Genomic DNA, 22,539 nt, shown 5'->3' on the forward strand with positions numbered 1-22,539 from the left:
ATATATGTGTATATATGTGTAGGTTAGTTTTCTATCTTGTGAACTTATGAATACATATGCGCAAAAAAACCAACATGTTGAGTTAGATCCCATGATCTCAGGGGATAATAACAGTAAAAATTTGAATGAGCAGGAACTGTTTTCGAATTTCAGGTCGGTTGAGTTCCGTTTTGAAATAATTTAGATATTTATGATGCACAGATATTCAGGCATCCTGACAACCACAGAGAATCAGCATAAACTATTGTGGCGGATTAGTTTTGCGATAACTCCTTGGGCTTTGTATATCAATTACCCTAATAAATTTTATTAAATAAATCTCAAAGGTAGGTAAGTCAGGGACAAATCAAGCGAACTGGAGCAAAAAAAGCTAATGTACGGTAGTGAGCGAGCGAATAAAGCGGTTAATTAGAACTCGAATGGGGAGTTTAATCAATTGATAAAATTCAGTTAAGTATGTAGGGCCAGTGAAATGTCACTGAGCCCTAGCTAAATCATCCGGCAGTTGGATCACTGAATGTCGAACAGATCATCGCTCCCTGCCAAGGTCATGTACAAGCAACGCGCATTAGTTAATCATACGCCATGGACTGGCCCATGCGGCAGTGGTCTTACTTTCGCTTGTATCTACTTTAACTAATATATTTCTGTAATAACGTCCTTTGTGTTGTACAGTCTTCAAAGCATCTATAGTACCTTGTTACGTCAATGGGGGTAGTCCACGTAAGGTGCTGACCACGAGGTGTGACTTCGACGTTAGTTGGTTCGTCACACCATTCACGTCTAACTCGAGTAGGCCTCCAATCATTTCGACATAGATCATCTACGTTGGTGATTTACACTGGTGAGCAAGACTTCGAATAACGCAGTCTATCACTATGATCTTTATTTTTGCATTCTATACTTATTCTTTTTCATTTTTATCATCGTCTATGTTAATCTATCACTGTGAACTTTCGTTGCTTCATGTCAATGTTGATTAGTATTTAAACTTAAATACTTAGTTCAATCGACAGAACTAACCAATCAACTACGATTATAATCGGCTATCGTGGTTCTTTAACAAGCATTAGCAGCATGTAAATGCTCCTGTGTAATATGTCTGTTAAAATATCAACCACTCGTGAGTATAGCCACAAGGCAACACGAACGCATATCTCTTTGTAACTTATCCACTGGTATAAATAAGACAAGATTAACTATCGACTATAAATTCATGTTTCTGCTTAACCACTATCCACTAGAATGTTCTGCTTTTTTTTTTACCACTGCCTGCCTAATTTCCAATTGCTGAGTTCCATGGCCAAACAGAGGATACGAATGCTAGAAATTCACGACTGTTCGTCAGGTAATGCTATGTATTCGGCTTACATTAATTCTGGACTTATACAAATTCAGTCTACAATGCTGTGTTAATCGAAAAATTTAATCAACAGTACCTCGTACATAATCCAGATTCAAACTACTGCCTACTTCATTACTTAAAGGCAAGGGTAACCCAGGCGAGTTTCATAATTTCATTAGATTATTTCGTACTATATTTATGATGCGTGATAACATTTCGTAGTTGCTTTCACGTAAACTAGTCATATATTCTGTCACTGCCGTCAAGTTTTAGTCGAAATCATATACATTTATGACTCGTTAGTCGACATACTGTGGTAAAACATATTGCATGTACACGAGCACGCTTAGTCCATGTCCCAAGTGTACACGTTGTCGTACTTAATATGTCACTTAACGCTAGGTAATAAGCTCTTTGTATCAGCCTTTTACGAAATGGCCACGTTACCTGGACCCTCTAAACCTTAGTTACATTGGTGGTTACCATTTTAATTAATGTTTATTATACCCCTTGTATTTGCTAATAATTCACACGGTAAATCATGGCTCGATTTCCTTATTACACGACAGTCATTTTAATTCTATTTTCGGTTTATTTACATGCGATACGGGTTTGGAAAATATCTAAACGTCCTCGAAAATTCTCCACGAACCCAACCATAGTTTTCGTATATGTTTTTATTCACACATCCAACTGTTACGCTAATCATACCTAAGCGAACGTTCAGTGCAACTGTCAGTATACGTAAGAACGATGTTATTTAGACTTGACATTGTAACACATCTGAACTATTGTAGTTGTTCTACTTCGATGTCGTACTTCATTTTATGAAGTATTGTTTCCTCGTGGCTGTTAATTAACAGATGATTCCGGTACATCAATCGGCTGTTCAACTACTCGACGATTTACAACCTGTCCAGTTCAATTGGTGGTCTGACGACAATATCATTCGCGCGAATCATCAGTTTATGCAGTCGAGCGAATCTCCTGCAAACTGAAAACGATATTGTCGCCTCTATCCCAACACTGACAGCGTTTTTCACGGGTATCATTGACATGAGTCCAGAGTGACACTCTTGGTTTCTTATGTTCTTTTCGATATTTTTCTGTTCACTAACCGAACAAACACGCAGCATTCACCGTTTATCATCTTTTAGAGACTTCATCGTGCCACCTTTTGCTGTCGATTTGTAGCCTTCAACCCTTACTGACTGTAACAGCAGTCATCGACTTTTCAAACTGTGACTACAAGTTGGTCAATAGCTTCGCACAACGAAATCACGACCACTCTTCACTGTTATACTTCTGTACTTACGGTTAGTCTGTTAGATATAGATATAACTAGAATTTGACACTAATTAATAGCTGTCAACGACACTGTCCGACTTACAACTTTAAACTAATGACAGTACAAACAAGGACATCGATTGATAATACACTTATCCTACTATCGCTATAGCATCATTACTCTTGCGGCAGACTTAACGTTTGTCATCGGAGGAACTGAATTACTTGTCAACGCTATATATTTCAGCGCGACTTGATAGAACAATAAAACGTTTTGTTCTTTTCATTATTTCTATGGTTAATCAATTTACGTTTAACCAACGTCCTACTAACATATTATGACTCGCTGTTTCCCGAACAGTTTCTGCCGCCTCCTTTCCATTTCTTTTACAGATAAGCAATACCTGGAGGATTTATAATATTCGTTTGGCACTCCCTGGCGCGCGACTGCTCCCAACATGTTTGGTACCGATTCAAACGGCCGTTGAATCTGGTGGGGAGTATTGTAGGGCCAGTGAAATGTCACTGAGCCCTAGCCAAATCATCCGGCAGTTGGATCACTGAATGTCGAACAGATCATCGCTCCCTGCCAAGGTCATGTACAAGCAACGCGCATTAGTTAATCATACGCCATGGACTGGCCCATGCGGCAGTGGTCTTACTTTCGCTTGTATCTACTTTAACTAATATATTTCTGTAATAACGTCCTTTGTGTTGTACAGTCTTCAAAGCATCTATAGTACCTTGTTACGTCAATGGGGGTAGTCCACGTAAGGTGCTGACCACGAGGTGTGACTTCGACGTTAGTTGGTTCGTCACACCATTCATGTCTAACTCGAGTAGGCCTCCAATCATTTCGACATAGATCATCTACGTTGGTGATCTACAAGTATATAGATAGGAAAGCGGACGATTCATCAAACGGTTTAAGCAACTAACATTTAATCTAGACTGAGGGATATGTGCCTTGGCAGTCATATGTGACCAAGCATACAAGTTCATACAGACATGTTGGTAATAATAATAATACAAGTGCAGACAAAATGTTACGGCTCGAATAACACTGTCTGTTAAATATTCAATTGAAGGTTTTTGTAAAATTAACCGTCAACGAACTCAAATGTAGGAGAGGTGCTACGCGATTTCTTTATCTTGGCTTGACCTCGATCTCTTATCAGTAACCAGAAGTTTCCGCTTTTACTACTATACTGGAATACCTAACCACCAACATGATAGCCATAATCCCATTTATCCAACTCAGGGTCTACCAAATACGTGACTATGGGAGCCACTACCCGAAATTAAACACTAATAAAATTAACGACTGTTTCAAATAGTCCCAATATCTGCTAACAGTAAGGGACAGTATGCGAATAACAGTAGATTCGTGCAGATGTCTTGGCGCGTACATGATTGGGTTTATGACGTAGTAGTACACGGAGTACAGTCTTCAAAATAATTTCCAAAGTGGCATCGCATCCACGTTACACACCAGATTCAATCTCGGCATAATTGTGTCAGAATTATGGTCGTGCTATGTATTTACGCAGTACAACTTTTTAAATTTATAGTTGTTATAAAGTAGTCTTGTAGAGCAACTGGTGTCAGCTATGACCTCGCGAAATCGCGTACGTCAAATTTGTTTCGGACGTCACGTGGAAGTCACACCATTGTCTATTTTGACCAGTTGTGTCGTAACAATCAGCAGTATGATGTTTTATACTTTTTAAAAAAATCGTTTCGGTTGGGGATGAAATGATATATTTAAAGTGGGGGTGTGGGTTACACGAAATGACTACGCCTGCAAGGCTGGACCATGCCATAGCGATCGATTGCTGCTGAGTTCACCATTGTTGGCCTTCTCTCCATGTTATACGTTGAATATGAATTTTTTCAGTGATCCAATGTTTAGCTTCGAAGATCATGTGGTTAGAACCAATAACATTACGATCTAAGCGACATTTCAGTGGCCATCGTTTAAGCGTCCCTCTCTAATCCGGGTGGGAAAAAAACAAACTGTGGTCTGTAAGAGATGTCGCTAGAAGATCGGCAAACACCAAAAGACTAATCATTGTGGTGTTTCATAGAGTACCGAAGCTCGTGAGTGTTAATCAAGATGAAGCTCGCGATTTGCAGCGAAGGTGTTGACCATCATATGGCGTAAGCCTTCACACTGTCCAGGACACCTCGTCTGTTACACCTCACGACCATCGGGTCAGCGCACACGGTGACAGTGAATTTCAGAAACCGAGAGGACTAAATTAGGGCCATTCAGGACTGAAAAACTAAAAAACAGCCTAACTATTCACAACAGATGTGAGAGATGACTTAGATCTGAAGGACGAAGGCCAAACACTGAAGAAAACATACGTTGGTGTTGATGAATTTTGATCAATAATTCAATGTACAGAACACAGAGACCACGTTCTCGCGGGTGGGAAACGCTTTATAGGCCAGTTCTCACGGGTTCACTCCCACTACCAAGAGAATGGAGATAAGGTAGCGTGTTTTAATCTCTAAAGGGAGGGATAGGAAAGATACAGTGTGCTACAGACCAGTCGCATTGATGCCAGTATTATCGAAGGTAACGAAAGGGCTATTTAATGGAGAAATTAGAGAACACATAAATGAAGGCGACGTCTTACATGAAGTCCAACATGAGTTTGAAAAAGGTACGTCTTGAGCGTTCAATCTACCCATAGCATTTGACAGCCGGATGATCTGCTTACATAGTTACACCTGTTAATCCTGGTAGAGAAACACGGGTTGCCAACTAGGATTCTAATCAAACTCTGTCCCAAATGACAAGTCTCTTAAATCAAGTACAAAGACGGGCATTTAAGTGCCCTTAAGTGCCTTAAGAGTATAGACTCCGATCTATCGGAGAGCGGTAGGCGATGTGATAGTGGGTTGCAATATACTAGGCACGCCAAGCCACCCCAACGCAAGCATATTGCCAGAACAACATCGTAATGCCTCTCAAGGCAACCCTCGGTGAATCGCACAACAAAGAGTGAACATCCATGTACGGCACAGCGTTTACTCGTCACGAGTTTCCCACTTCGGAATGCTCTCCCAGCCGAAGTGATAATAGCCCTCTCAGTGCATAGCTTGTATTCACCCATAGATTACCATTCCCTTATTGAACCGGCTGTGCCTGATTCATGTCTTATAACTCCTTGCTCACCATTATCATATATCAGTAATTAATTCCTGTCTCAGCAAGTGTGATAACTACAATGGCATCATTCTTCTCTCAATACCAGGAAAAGTCTTCAACAGGGTATCGTTAAACAGAATGAAGGACTCTGTAGACGCCTAACTTAGGGACCAACAGGCTGGATTTCATAAGGATCGACCGTGTACAGACCAAATCGCAACACCACAGATCATTGTGAAACAATCAATTGAATGGAATTCATCACTCTACATCACCTTCATGGACTACGAGAAGGTATTTGATAGCGTAGACGGGACAACACTATGGAAGCTTCTTCGACACTACTGCATGCTTGTGAAGATAGTCAATACCATACGGAATTCCTATGATGGATTAAACTGCAAAACTGTGCATGGAGGTTTAAGATCCAAACTACGGTTTGGACTGATGGACAACTGTCTGGATGAGTTAGATACGCGCCCTCGCCCGTTTGAAACCAAAACAAAGTAACTGGGTAAAATGACGGTTCTATAATTTATCACAAATTTAAGTGCACATTATTACCTAAACAAATATAACCACTCAGCTATCCAACCAATAATTGTTCAATTGATCAAATCTAAATTACAATAAATAAGAAAGTTGATAAAGGATGCAAGAAAATTACCAATCACCACAAATAAATGTTATTCTATCCTGTCTGGATAGATCACGTACAGATTCGTTCAAAAGGTAATAATTGGTCGCTCTATAACACAGAGTGTTTTCAATTCTGGGAGAGTGCTTCAATTCACAACCAAAATGCACAATTCCAGTCAGCACAGGTCAAGCAATCAAAAGCAGGAGCAAACCAAAATGGCTGCCGCCCAGACTTAACATAAAGTAAAACAACTTAAGTGCAGTTCGGGAAGAAACACTGGGAATTAGTGAAGGTGTAGTAAAAACGAAAACTATAATAAAATACAAATATTAACAATTCAAATGTAGTCAAAAAGCTAACAGTGTACAACTAAGAGGATCAATAGGAACAAAGTGCAAGTATATACATGGAGGGATTTTCACAAACACACAAAGCATTCAAAATGGATCTTACAGAGGGTAGTTAACAAACTCATTCGAAGTAGGGGCTGGTGTTGCTTACTCTCACCTTTTCTCTTTCTCCTGGTAATCGAATGGATTATGAAAACGTCAACAAGCATGGAATACAGTGGACAGCAGCAGCCTCAGCAGCAGTAGGTCTCAACATACACAAAGGGAAAAGCAAGATTCTTCGGTACAACACAACATGCAACAATCGAATCACACTTGACGGAGAATCTTTGGAGGATGTCAAAACCTTCTCATATCTGGGCTGCATCATTGATGAACACAGGGGATCTGATGCAAATGTGAGGGCTCAGATCGGCAAAGCAAGAGCAGTATGTCTACAATTGAAGAAGATTTAGAACTCAAAACAATTGTCAACCAACACTAAAGTCAGAATTTTCGATACAAATGTCAAGACAGTCCTGTAGAATTATGGTCTACTATGATACTGGTACTGCGCTAATAATGGACCTAACCCAAAATTCTAGACTTGTCATGATATAACTGCCTAATCTATAAGATCTTACGTAGAAGTCATACCATCGTCTACACCAACTCATCGTATTGTAACAACCCCCAATACATGGTGTAGAACAAGGTTAGGCTACAGATAGAACAAAATATTTAATACGAATAAAAGATATAAGGTAGGATTCAGCTGGGACCACGCCTGCATGGCCCAGCCTTACCATTCGATCAACTTCAATTAATTCAACTCATTCTTCCAGCCTTCTCCATCGTTATGTATTTCTCCTCGGTAAATATATGAATATCTATTTTTCGAGTTGTCTCGTGTTCAGCTTTGAGGATTGTGTGGTTATGGTCCAATGCCACTACAGTCCTACTATATGGGGCGGAAACCTGGAGAACCACGAAAGTCATCATCCAGAAGATGAAAGTGTTTATTAATAACAATCTACGCAAAATATTTCAGATCCGTTGGGCAGAGACAATCAGCAAAAGCCTACTGTGGGAGAAAACGAACCAGATCCCAGAGGAGGAAGAAATCAGGAAGATGCGCTGGAAGTGGATTGGAAATACTTTGAGAAAATCACCCAACTGCGTCACAAGACAAGCCTTCACATGGAATCCTCAAGGCCAAAGGAAAAGAGGAAGACCAAAGAACACATTACGCCGGGAAATGGAAATAGACATGAGAAAAATGAACAAGAATTGGGTGGAATTAGAAAAGAAGGCTCAGGACAGAGTGGGTTGGAGAAGGCTGGTCGTTGGCTTATACTCCATTAGGAGTAACAGGTGTAAGTAAGTAAGTAATAATCGCTTCTGTTTCCCATCTTATTCTTGCACTATCACTTTCTCATACACCCTGGATTACCACAGAACTAAATTGTTATTCATTTTCTGAGACGATCTTCCTCTCCTAGGACTCGAATTTTCGCTTAATTATTTTCAAATTGCGACCAACCAACCTCCTTCTTGGTATCCAGGATTCTTACTGTTCGGAGATGAGGGCACTTGCTCGAACTATGATATGTATGAATCCCCAAGTAACTATCAAATCAACTACAACCGGTTCAGTCAAAAATGTCTGGACTACCACTCACTAGACAGCAATAAGTACTTGGAATCATACCAAACGACAAGAGGCAAGCGCAAATAAACTGATCGGTACACACAAGCTCATAAAAATGATGGTGGTTACTGTATGCCATGCTGAACGGCATGTTTTTTGTGCGTGGTCACAGCAGCGTACGGGGACTCAATGTACCTGAATATCTTAGTTTTTGTAATGTCCTAAATGCTCGCGAAAACTTTTGCTGCCATTCACTTCGCTCATAAGTATCTGTTGATAGTGATAGTAGCATCACTGACACTAAATCTTTATTTTGTGAGGAAAATCTCCTAGTCTATGGTATACCAACCATCCATCTATTTTTTAGTAAGTGAATTAGTGATGCTAATAACAGTACTTGAGGCACATGGACCGAATTACCAAGCCCCAAGTACGTGAGGAATTATACTCACTCTTGTCCCTTCAACTTGGTGTATCGCAGACCGGGGTAATGGTCATGTTTACGTTTATGTAGTCAATAAATTCGTTATATTATAATACAATTTCCATTAAAAAACTAGACTGCGTTATGAGATTTGCTTTAGCCGTAATTTTTATTCACTACATCAGACTGCGTTACGCCGGACATGCACCACATGCTGGAAATATAACAAGTCATAAGAAGCTTCATAAAAGTCGTTTTTTAAGTAAACCGCCAATAAACAGCGTTACTGGAGAAAAGTTTTTTTGCTGTAAATTATGTTTTGATGCATAAATTACTGTTGTCTTCAAACTGGAAAGAATATCGTTTGTCCTCTGTTAGGTTTTACTGGTATATAGTTCGTTTTTTGGGTTTGTAGGCTTATTTTTCTATATTCAACTGATTTAAATAACATGTCTGTGAAGGTAAAACAATAATTATGATACCGGTTTCGTTTAGCATACGTTGGTATCTTATAATTCAGTTCAGTAAATATAATTATAGTGCTTGAAGGAAGTAGTGACGCGAACCAAATTAGTAAGTAGATCTGCCCAATCTTCCGCTTTCCACAGTGTGTTTAACCGTCAAGACTAGGAAACGGTCATTTTAAGATTATGCATACATTACAGAGCAACTAGGTGAAGTTGAGAGCTTAGAACTTGTACAGTACAGAGGGGTTTGATCTTGATTTGCCATATTTGTTATATTCCCACTAGCCCAAACATCACTCGTTTATAAATTCCACGTATGATAGTAGTGATGTGGATGCATTGTTTTAATGTAGCCTTTACCTTGAACGATAGAGAAATTGTAGTGACTCCCATATCAGCCTTCTCTTGATGAGCATATCGATGTAAATCGATGTGCTAATAAGTAGAAAAAGTACTTTGGATGCTGCTGTTGTCATGCATTTTAAAGCAGTATTCATTTTGAAAAAAGGTGATAAGTATGTTTGACGTGCGTTTGTAGACTGTACGGCTAGCTCGAACTATATTTTAAGATCATTGCTATTAAACAATTTCCCCAGAGTTAATACGGACTGTAAACAAAAAAACGTAAAAACACATCGAACAAAGCAAACTGACCGTTATTGTTTGGAAATATGGCGGAAGTGATAATCTCCATTTTATTCTGATTGGTCGCTAAGTAGACTGACAGTGAGACTATAATTTACGGACAAGCTAATCAGATTTAGTATAACAAGTCCTGGAGTTAAGCGTGAAGTCCATTCGTCTATTTGGCTGAATCGAGTTTCGTGGTTCTATCTGATGTCATTTCGTGATGAAAAATATAAATCTAAATCCTCACCCTTACCATCAACTGTAAATCATAATCTTTGTTCTTCACACATGTTTATAACTTTCATTAAGCTCTAGCAAATTGGACATTCTCAAGGTCACTTTGGCGTCGTTCAAAGGTCGTCCTTAAATCATAGTCTCGTCACGAGTAGTTTTGTAATTGTATTTTAATTGTTATCTAAATCCCACTGTGGTCATTTGGGCTAAATAGTTACTTAAGCGAATGGAAGTCAGATTAGGCTCAATTCAAAAAGAAGTATTCACGAACGTTAACACTGACTAGTACACTCATCCCTAGCCCCCAACATTGGGGAAACTTCCCCAGGTCTAAGGAAATTTCGGGGTTTTTGCGCCATTTCCCCAAAATTTACTATAGCGGCTTTCCCAAAATGGGCCAAAGTTTTCCCAAAATTGGGAGCTTGGGATCTAAAGCACATCGATGAATTATAGTTCCAAAATATTGAAAAAGTTGGTAAAATGTTTGGAAGTAGACTTTCCAGGGTGGAAATTGAATAATAATGGGAATCTACTGTTATCAAAAAGTCAGTGACTTGAAGGCCTGCATGAATAGAGTTCGGTTAACTTCCAGAAAACAATCAAGATGAATATCAGATGGACTAAAAACTAGGCTCTTAAACAGGAAACCCTTCAGTTATAGGGTCTGGATAACTTGCTGTTGAAGATAACTCTTATTAAAACGACAATACCCGAACCACAGCAGTGAACTTGAATTGATAATCAGGTTTACAATTTCAGTGACTGACTCAAACTACATTCAGTGGAATTACTGTTCTCTGGATGCTTATCATTTAAGAAAGTTGATTACAAAGCACTGAAGCCAAAAATCGTCATTTTACTCATGCATAACTATGATATCGTATTATTAAATTCACTAGAACAGTAGTAGGAGAATATTCTCCCCAAAGACAGATATTTCAGACAATACTGCCTTCATATTATGACAGTAAGAAAGAGAGACCGTCCCAAGAGTTGTGTGATTCACAATGACCATGACTTTCCTTTTCTAGCGTCGGTATATTGGAACAGATAAATTCAACAAAACCCCCCTTCCGTTTTTTAAAATAGATATTGTTTTATGGAGCTCAAGCAGATAGTTATTAGGCTCTGTAATCGCTAGCCCACTTTCCCCTTCTAATACTTCGTGATGTCTTTTCTTGATGTGGGTAATCAGGATTTACGAGCAACGTACCCAAGTTTAGAGACACGGTAACATTTTTTAGCTGTCTAACTGATTTTCTGCATCATCACGCCGTTACAAATAAGAGATTTTATGTGGACAGTGGTCACTTGGCGGCATGAATGGAGCTTGGATGCTTATATGTTTGTGTGAAATTTCGTCTTAATATGACTGCGCACGAGTCTGCACTAAATGAATAGCAAAGGACAAAACAACTGGTCACTAACTTGTTTAGTGGGTAAGAAAACCTACGTTAAAATATTTAACACAAAAATCTGGTTTTGAATGGAACTAACTGTGTATCCATGTTTCTTAAATATTCCACCAGGTGTCACAGGATCCATTAATCTGTTTCTATGGAGTTTCAGAAGCTCACTCATTTAGATCCTAGTTATTGAAATGCTGTACTCATCGTGACTTCATAAGGACAGGCAAAAGTCGGAATACCTGTTGTTACTTGCATTTTTTGCTAACATATTGATATAAACAAATAATGAGCTGTTCTGAATACAGCTGTCTTCAAACATTTGCGTGGATTCTTTTCACACATTTGTGGTGTTGTCACTGCCTATATTTATATACTTAAAGGCAGGGTTCAATTACACCAACCAGTAAATCCTGTGGGACTTCTTTTAAGGACGATGTAATGAATATTATCACGTTGTTGAAAACTGGCGACTATGTTGAAGATGGATGACATTAATTCATCCAGTCAACTGAATTCTCATAACCTTATAAAATACCCAGACATATTATCCTGATTTTTAGTTTCAAAATTACTTTGTACATTTATTTTATGAATTCTTTCTTATTGAATCATATTCTACATACCTAATCTTTTTTACTACCACCGATAAAACTGCTAATATTTAGGCAGTCACTTTCATAATTTCATCTTTTTGTACTAATATTATGTGGCGAATTGAACCGATTCACATATGCCCCATGTTTTACGTTGCTTATGACTAACGGACTGGTAAAATACTGCTGTGCTGTTTTTAGGAAAATAATTACTTAATTACAGTTAGCCTCAAGATTTACCTTCTATGAATTGAAAGTCGCATATGTCTGAATGATATCCAAGTAGTGTCCATAAAAGTGTATGAGCAAGCCTTTTTCATAACATTTTTGTGGACATATCCTATAAGCTCTGGCTTGTTATTCCTGCATTATATACTATGCTCAAATGTTTTATGTATACGTTAATTCTGGGAATCAAGACAATTATCCCATTTTCCTAAATTGCATGACTGTTCATAATTGTTATGTGCTGTTCTTTCATTTCGATTAGTTTAAAACGTTGAATTTGTCATCAACTATGAGTGCGAATATTGAAAAGATATTTCTTAATGTAATGACGTCACGGCCTTTATATCAATGGGCTGATTTCGAAAAATCACTATTTTATGCTCAAGAGGTTACGCGTATTACTTATGTGAAGGGCGATTTCGAAAAAATGCACACTGATAAAGGGACACGATATAAGTACATTAATTACAAATGTTCTCATTCAACTGGACCATCAAACTCTCCGAATATGAACAATAACAATGGTGTGTAAGTTTTCATTATTAATTTATTTATTCCCTAAATCTCTTAGTAATGAAGGATGTACTGCAGCATTCCAAGTTCGATGGGTTGATAATTGTTATGTAGTCACCTTTATAAATCAGGAACATAATCATAGTCACTCTTCAAATAATCGGGCGAAGAAAGCACCAGAAAATAAAAGGAGACATATCGATGCATCGAATGGAAAGAAAAGCCAAGGAAATAATCAAAGTTTTAATCATCCAATAGTTATATCAAGTATTCGAGACCAAATAGCTCAAAGTACGATATTGTTTATTACTGCGTAATATGAAATTGGTTGATAGGTAGTGAAACTTTGGACCAGGTTTTATCGATTATCAATCGGAATTCATATGTTGGAATTGAAAGAAATTCTTCGGATCAAGTAACACAAATTACATTAGCACGTTACGAACAAGTTGACGTATATCGTCAATATCCAGAAGTAGTACTTTTAAACGCTGCTTACGATGTGAATTCAACGGGGTTGGTTTCAAATAACCATATGTTTTAAAATAATACTCACATTTATGCACAGATTTTCATTATTTCAATTTGTTGTGACTGACGGTTTTGGTTGTCCTAGACCAATTATGTATTCAATAAGCACTATCCAACAAAAAGAAGAGATAAAAATTCTATTAAATCATTTTTGCGGTATTGTTGGCAGCGTTGATGACACTCGCACATTTATAATGGATTGTGCTATAGTTCAGTTGGATGTTGTACAAAAAATGTTTCCGAAAGCCAGAATCTTACTGAATCCTTTCATTATTAAAGAATCATTTACAAGAAAAGTAGGTATAAGTTATATTCTTTTATTACTGTCAACTTTAGTGCGATAGTCTCACAGCTGTTGCAGTTTTTCACGCAATGATTACTACAGTATCTCCTTTACAGTAAGTGTTTTTTCTTCAATTCCAATTGAACATTAAAAATACATATTATAGATTTGATTATTACCTGGAGAGATTAAAAAATACGAGTATTAATGCATATAATTACGTGGTGAATACATGGATTCCTACAAAGAAAATGTGGGCAGCTTCATATTGTCTGGATGCTGTAACTCTTGGCGCCAGTACTGCTGAAATCATTAAAGGTGTAAATTTCAGCTTTAAAGAATCACTGAAAAAGCTTACTTCTGTTAAAGAAATTATGACTATAATATATAATGAAGCTGGAAAGCAATGGGTTTATCCTAGTATCAGTATCATCTCATCATCATCGTTGTCATTCCCTGGACATTCTACTAATAATCTAAATAATAATAATTTATCAGAGAAATTTAAATATATTTTAGAAAAATTAACTGATTATGCAGCAGAAATGGTCTACAAACGTTTAACTAAAGTTGATAAAGTCAATATAGATTTCACCAATGAACAATTAGCTTTATGCGCAGATTCTTCATTTGTATATGAAGTTGATCGTGACAATGCTACATGTTCTTGTTCATTCAATATATCGTCGTTTCTTCCTTGTGAACATTTATTAAAGGTGTTTATGGTTCATGGCCTACATAAAGGTAATGTGATAATTCTTTCTATGAGTAGCTACCTTTCAATTATTTTATGTTATATTCATTTTCTTTTTATATCGGGCTTTGAAAATTTACTAACTTTAGTTATCAGCAGTTATCATTTAGAGAAAATTTCCAGATAAATCAGGAAAATGTGTACACAATTATTCATTGTTACAACTCATACCTATACAAATTCAAACGATATTACTTTAATTATTGTAATTATTCTGACAAGGATAATTCGCTATGCACCTAAATCCAACACATAGTCGTGTTCTAACATCGTTTCCTTTCAAAAATAAAAAAAATTTAATCCAACTAGTGCTAAATTATACCCCCATTATCAATTCATAAAAACAAAAACCGTTAAATCAGTACTAGTCGAATAATATTGTCCGACCGGCCATTTTTTTTAAAAAAAAAATTTTCCAACCCCAAATTACAATATTTTTCATCCCGTGTTTCGTCCAATGAAATGGCTAGTTCCAAAAATTAGATTTAATTGGTTAGTTATGTCTTGAAAATTGTTATAAATTATCAGTACTTGTCGACGAAGCACAATCTCAATCGTCATTATGGAGCAGAGTAACGTGCCGAGTACGAGCGCTGGTGTTTCTCACGTAACGGAAATGGAGGAAGTCTTTTTGACTACCTTGTTTCTGGTTGCGTTTCCATCGGTTGAAGCGTTAAAGACCACTATCACAAATTTTGAAAGATCGACTTACAGTCATTATGTAGTGAGAGATTCGCATATTGGCAGAGATCAAAAATCCTACATTAAATTTGTGTGTTGGCGAAATGGGCGTATAAGATCTAGCGGTTCGTCACAACGTATTAGACGGAGGAGGTAATTTGGTAAATTGTTTTATAATTTTTTTAATGAAGGGCTTCTATGAACACCCAATGTCCAGCATTTATGTTTTGTAAGATTATAGACGGCTATTGGACTGTTGTACGTGGGAATGTACATCACAATCACGAGTGCAATTCCCTGAGGTACCAGGGTAATTCATGGATGCGCAGGTTAACGGATGGGGAGTTTGAAACTGTGAGACCGCTGCTGATTTCCGGTACCGCTGCATTCCACATCAGGAATTTTGCTTACCAATCTTATGGGAAATGTCTGACCGCTCAAGATGTCTGCAATATGCGGTACAAAGTGTTCTCACACGCGAACCTTCCTGGTACGGAATTTGCCAATTTATAATGTACACTATAGGTGATTACGGGAAATTGAAAGCTCACATAACATCCTTGGGTGGGCTTTGCGAATACGAATTGGACGATGAGAACTGTCTATCGTATTTCTTCTTCATGACTGCTGAGCAAGTGAATTTGGCCGGTCACTTTTGTGACGTAATTGGTTTTGACGGGACGTACAAAACTAATAACGAGAACGTCCATTTATATCAAGTCGTTGCCATGGATATGAATTTTAAGGCAATACCCATGTGCATTGCCTTTTTAAGTCACGAAACGTCGGCCTTGATTTCTCGATTCCTCTTCTTTTTCCAACGGTGTACCAACAGTCGACAACTGGTAGGCATTGTGACCGATGATTCACCTGCAATTGCTGCTGCTATTACGCAGGTGTATCCGGATGCACACCATATTCTGTGTCGCGTACACCTTGTTCGGAATGTGATAAAGAACGAGAACGAGTAAAGGCCCTTTTCAGGGCCACCCACAATTTGATTTCCATTATTTTTTATCTACTACTTTTCCGCCGCAAAGGTCAAGTGATTAAGCACTTATTAATGTCTCATGAATTTAGATATCCCTTAGAGATTAATAGTGGAAAAGCGATTATCGTTCATGTATTCGTAAACTTGTTTCTAACGTTTATTAGATATAAAGGTTAAGAAAACTTAGACAAGATTTTGTCATCTAATGAAGACTAATCTAGTAATTTTATATTGAAAATAATGTGATTAGCGTTCATGTTTTAGTAACACATTTGTAAACTATCTAATAAAAGTACATTTTGAGTACATTTTAATAGGAATATTTTAAATGAGTGAAAATCGTAATTTTGTCGTTAGGTCAATAAACTTATGATGACATTTATTAGTGAATGTAATAAGATAATTACAAAGATGAATGTGATTAAAGCTCATAGAGAAGTAAACGAAATTGAGAAAATTAACTTATTTAGGAATAAAATAATGACATTTGAAAACAAGTTGAAACCATCATCATTGAAATGATGATGGTGATAAAAGGTCATACAGTAAGTGTAAAAAGAAATAAGAATATTATCCGTTTCATAGATACACAAAACAAGAACTTCATATTCTTGTTTTATATTAAAATTTCCTGAAACCAGAACTATGCGTACGTAAGAAGTACGTCTGATCGTCAACTAAGCCTTCATTGTTATTCATAACTACTGATTATATCACCGTATTCATTTGCACACCTCTTCAACTATTTATTACTGGTACAATCACATTGTACCAGTTAAAAATTCTCATAAAATATTCAAAAATAAAAAATAATTCAGCGAACAATCGTTTTCATTAGCTTCATCATCACACTATACAGTTATAAGTCCATAATTTTAATATTTTATAAAGTCCAAAAATAAGGCATGACATTTATGAATTTGACAATGTAATGTGTTAACAATGGTTAACGTTTACATCTGTAACGATATATATATTTACAAATTAAAAAGGTCATTCACTAAAGGTCGGGATGATTTGCAGTAAAGTGTTCAGTCACAATAAGTGACTAAGCATTATAGGAAAATTGAAAATGCAAAAAATTTTGTGTCAATGAAATACATAGTATGGGAATTGAATCTTGTCAATTGACATAATAATAATAATAATAATAATAATAATAATAATAATAATAATAATAATAATAATAATAATAAGGAAAATAAATAATACTAATAGCATTGTAAATGTTCATTGATACAGTTGACCTTACTCATATTTATACGTTTAAAGTCGATAAATATTTGTTGAGTCAGTCAGACGACGTAGGCTTGTTCATTTACACTTCATGAAACTGATATTTCAAATGCTTGTCAAAAATGGTTACATTCATAATGTCTAGATAATTCAGGTTTCATATTACGGCGGTTAACAATATTCACACATGACTGATTAAACAAACTAGTTTTTATTACGACCAAAAAATTAATTTTAAAATACAGAACTACAAATAATTTACAAGTGAACACAATAAACCGTTTCAATGGACTTTTACAAATTAACCACATTTAAATCTAACGTTGTCTAATTCTCATTATGAATGAACATTTACAAAATAATCCTTTACTAAATATTAAGTGTCTTTTTCGGAAAATTTATTACTACTTTCATATACTGTCAAAGTCAGTTCATTAAATGATCGTCTACGGTTGGTTCACCTGAATTATACATATTGCAACCAGTAATTTATCATGATGATTTATTGATATGTTGATTTCTTTTTCCCATTAACACACCGTGTGTTACAAAAAGCCTATGCACACACTTTGGTGATAATTTGTTTATTAATTTGGTATTAAATATTTGACTACCGACCTCATTCAGTAATCACTATTATCAAATATTCAAACCGGTTTACAGATGCTTTTTCCCAAAAACTTTCTTTTACTGAGATACATATGATTATTCCTGTTCCGATAACTAACGACTTCAATTCAAGGTATACTTGATCGGAAAACAAAAATTGATCCCAATACACATTCACTAACAGTAGGATTGCATGGTAATGCAATTAAGTTGGTGTCTTTTTCTTCAAAAGTCTAAATTTTTTCAAGACTAAGATTACACAAAAAAATTATTCATTATCATTAAATTTCAAATGTAAAAAATGAAAATTCTGGTATCCAATCACAGCTCCAGATGTGATTTCGATTTCAACTAATCAGATTACAAAGATGAACAGTTTACGACCAATCACAAAATTATTAAAGGTAACAAAATGTTTGTTCATTATCACTTGAGCACACACTTGCAAAACAAGTCCACCAATCAATGATACCTAAATTTTTCATTCACACCCCACAATTTTTTAAAAGGGGTGGTAGGGAATCATATAGGCCGGTTACTTAATGTCAACCTAAATTCAGTGAAAGATTCATTTCAATAGTTGAGATCATGAGTCAATTAAAGCTAGACCACCATGGAAAACCTGGAAGCACTGAACGGCCGTTTCGTTCTATTGTGGGAATTCTCAGCAATGCGCACCCACTATCCTGCCTCGCGAGATTCGAACCCAGGACCTATCAGTCTCACACCAGGCGCTTAACCATTAGACCACTGAGTCGGGGTCGTGGATGCGCACTGCTGAGTCCCACAATAGAACGAAACGGCCGTTCAGTGCTTCCAGGTTTTCCATGGTGGTCTAGCTTTAATTGACTCATGATCTCAACTATTGAAATTACTGCAATCTCCACAAAAACCCCTTCTGAAAGATTCATTATTTTAATGTTCAGTAAGTTTTTGAAGTAAAATTTTGAAAAAAACAGAAATAATTTTTTCTTTTTTTTGTAACAAAACAAACAAAATAATTCAATTTTATTTCTCTATTATTTTTATAGACTTACTATATCGAAGTAAACGTTGGCTTCAATGTAACAATCAAAATTTATCTAAACCACCGATAGTAGTAGTTACTGAACCAACAAATCAATCAAGTATTTGTTTAGATTATAAAAAAGCTGTAACAGATACAATTGAAAAATTAAAAGATTTTCAAACACAATATTCGGAACAGGTTGTACTAGAAACAGCTAAACAAATAACTATTCTATTAGAATCAGTATTACCAAAGTCATCTATAATTTTATTAAATAATAAATAGTGAATTTTCCTTGATTAAGCGAACAGTTCAATGATTCTATTTCAACATAAAATTTCTTGTATATATATCTATCTATATTGATTTAGTTATGAATAGGATGAAATACAATAATGTACAGCAGATCAGTTTTTGTAAGTCCCTTTTTTTCATTGGTTTGTTTTAAATTGTTATTTGTGTAATGTTTCGAATTATCAGTATCGAATTAAGATAATGACTAGTAAATGTTTACATTTTAGTTCTACTGTGAAACTTGACCCTTAAAAATAAAGGATATTTGTAAGCTACTAGCATTTGATCTTAGATGCCTTCAAATGCATTGCTTGTGTATGTTGGGACTACTGATTGAGCTATGGTGAGGTTAGACGTAGGGTATTATGTAAGGATAGCAATTAATCTTCATCGACTGAAATGGTTAGGACATGTATTATGTATGCCCAACCATTGCCTACATCGATGTCAGTCAGTCAGCTACAACGTAGGACCAGGCACATATATGCATCGGTCCAGGTTGCCATACCGCATCAGCACAACAAGATGAACACCGGATTCATAGCAGTGGTTAGGTCAAAGGTGGTAATATATAAGAGAAAGATTGCATCGACGTGCGGTGATGGCGTGTATGTAATGGTGGTTTGAAAGAAATCTAGGGTCGACCTGACTAAAACATATCATCAGTTCACAAAATTATTGGGTAGGCCGTGTAGATAGGCGCAGACTATCTGGTTGGAGTCTGTGCGATTATCGTAATTAGTGGCTAGTGATGTTAGGTTGTACGGTTCAGAATTGCTTGCAATGATGCAGGTGCATCCACTTTTTCTCTACTTTTAGATCTTGCGTTTTTTAGTTGTCATATACTTCTTATTCCAAGAATTGATTCTTCCTTCTTGAATCATATTGTCTGGGTCTAGTCTCTTCTACTACCAATGATACTGTTATTTATTTTACTACTTTGACATTTATTATGATAATTCCATCTCCTTGTGTTGATGTTGTATGGGAACTTGAACCAATACACATAATATGTGCTAGATTCTTTGTTCCTGGTGACTAACTAAATTTTAATTCTACTTTGTTTATTGAATGCATATTCTACGTAGTTTTGTTCTTTTTTTGGTGGATATGAGTTGACACAAGATTTGAATGGACAACAAAAATTAAAGCACTATTTCTCGGCAGACGATTAAAATAATGATGCATAAATGTCTGTTCGTTCGCATTCTCACAATTCATATAAGTACAGTGAAATTAAAATTAACAAAACCTGAAAATAATACGAATGTTATAAATAAAATAAATAAGAAAGGATAAAAATGAATGACTGAGATCGACCAATCAGAAGAGTTCAATAGATAAAAATCAACGTAGTTTGTCAACTAATGTTTCTATGGATATTTCCATCGTTAATAGTTTTGCGTATTTAAAGTGATTATCATTTACGATATAGTGCAAATCAATGATTTTTTTCTTCTGTTTAAACAAGAAGTGTAATGAACACATTTCAAATACTTTTTACAGTTACAGATTTATTATATGTACGGTTATAATCAACGTAGAACTTGGGAAAAATGTACATCAGCCCGAATCGTCACATTATAGCATAGTGAAGTGAAATTAATAAGATCAGTGACTTATTAATTACTTATGCATGTTACATCTCGTAGAGCGTAGGCCAACAATCAGGATTCTCCATTGGCAATGTAGTTGAAATAGTAAGAGTAGTAGTAACAGTAGCCATGATATTGAGAAAGACTCAACATTGAAAATATAATTTGAGACGAGGAAATGAATTTTAAAGTACCATCTATGATCGAATACTAGTAGCCTACGCATATCCTGTAATTTAAGTCATGTGCTTTCACAAACGAATACATATTTGAGTATGTTATCAGTTTTAAATATTTCACTTGACTATTTTAAATAATCACATAAAAAATTTGTTCTGATGTTTAAACAAATGCCCTCACTGAAATAGGTTTGAAAATATTTAAATCAGGTGTAAGTGTATGATGCATAAACGACTCGATACTGAAATACATATTCATGTGCACTGGTTGTTTGAATTTTCCCGTTGATGCTGCGGACTACAATCGAACAGTCACTTTTAGCATATCCACGTCCTGTGTGAATTGCCCCGAGAGTTCCATTAGGTTACAAGCATTTTTTAATCAGAGTTGCCTGGTGGCTAGTAGTAGTAGACTCGAGAACGCGCTTTCCGTTCCATTTTGGACTTGTCAGCTGGATGTACCTGCATCCCAGAATTGATGTTCATTCTCAGATTCGACACAAACTATGCGGATTTTTGTTTAAATTGAAATTCAAGGGATAAATAAGAGAACCCCATAAGCTTCTAGAAATGTACGATTATTAAGATAAATGCAACTAAGAAGTAATATGATAAACACCTTCAACTGTGGGATTTTCGTACAGATAATGATCAACTAAGTGAGCGACAAAACTCTAAGATAATCTACAAAGGCTGGTGAACAATCAAACTGGATTTTGAAAGCCGAACCGTCGTACAACAAACAAAATGAGAATATTTCATTTAATGAATAAGATTGTTTAGACTCCGTGAGACTGTCATTTGCAAAATATAGTGCGTAGCTTAAATAAATGTCAATAACTCATGACAATAAATCGACATACATATAAAATACAAGTTAGAAAGAAAAAGACAATAACAAGTAAAACAGTTATATAACCTGTAGGCAAGTACATATTACAAATAGAGTCATTTAGTAGTAAGTGAGCAGGAGTTTACCTGACAATTAACATCCCTACTGATAACAATATTCACTAATATTAACTTCCACGAAACAATCTCTTCTGTTGTTTGGTATAATAATACACTCGAATTGCTCTTGCAAATCTATTCAACGTACTTTTTTATTTTGTTCGTGTATGTTTTAGATCCCATTATACAAAATTCACAGATTCTACAGAGATGTATTCAACATTTAAGATAATATTCTGCTATATAAATATTTTTATCTAACTTGAATAAAACTTGACAAACAGCTGTTGAATGGATAAAAAAAGCCTGTTCATTCTTGTTGTTATCGCTGTTTGTGTTGTTAGTTCTCAAACTGTGTCCACTTATAATCCAACTTCCTGCAACATTTTTATATATCTACTAAATTGTTTTATCAAAATTCATATTGATTTTCTCAATATAATATTTTAGATATTGTAATGTAGTTTTCTCTATATTGTATACAGAGCAAAAATGACTTATTTTATTATAGTCTTC

The 22,539-nt window shown here is 35.9% G+C and overlaps 1 protein-coding gene across 1 annotated transcript; it reads left to right on the plus strand.

Moving 5' to 3' along the window:
- The first annotated feature begins 9,842 nt into the window (after positions 1-9,842).
- ZSWIM3_2 (Zinc finger, SWIM-type containing 3) lies at positions 9,843-22,536 on the plus strand. Its single transcript, XM_051213142.1, has 8 exons — positions 9,843-12,925; positions 12,969-13,201; positions 13,246-13,426; positions 13,479-13,737; positions 13,778-13,839; positions 13,891-14,468; positions 19,027-19,420; positions 22,200-22,536. Exons 1-7 carry the CDS (start codon positions 12,687-12,689, stop codon positions 19,287-19,289), a joined length of 1,815 nt encoding a protein of 604 aa, XP_051073425.1. The 5' UTR covers positions 9,843-12,686; the 3' UTR covers positions 19,290-19,420; positions 22,200-22,536.
- Positions 22,537-22,539: the final 3 nt, after the last annotated feature.

The sequence above is a fragment of the Schistosoma haematobium genome, chromosome 1 (assembly GCF_000699445.3).
Source record: "Schistosoma haematobium chromosome 1, whole genome shotgun sequence".
Taxonomy (NCBI): Eukaryota; Metazoa; Platyhelminthes; class Trematoda; order Strigeidida; family Schistosomatidae; genus Schistosoma; species Schistosoma haematobium.

What these genes read in the sequence shown, in the direction of transcription:
- ZSWIM3_2 (XM_051213142.1), top strand. Translation starts at nt 12,687, where the DNA reads ATGAGTGCGAATATTGAAAAGATATTTCTTAATGTAATGACGTCACGG. An exon ending in TACGATGTGAATTCAACGGG is followed by an intron (nt 13,427 to 13,478) that starts GTTGGTTTCAAA and finishes ATTTATGCACAG; the next exon opens with ATTTTCATTATTTCAATTTG. An exon ending in ACTACAGTATCTCCTTTACA is followed by an intron (nt 13,840 to 13,890) that starts GTAAGTGTTTTT and finishes TACATATTATAG; the next exon opens with ATTTGATTATTACCTGGAGA.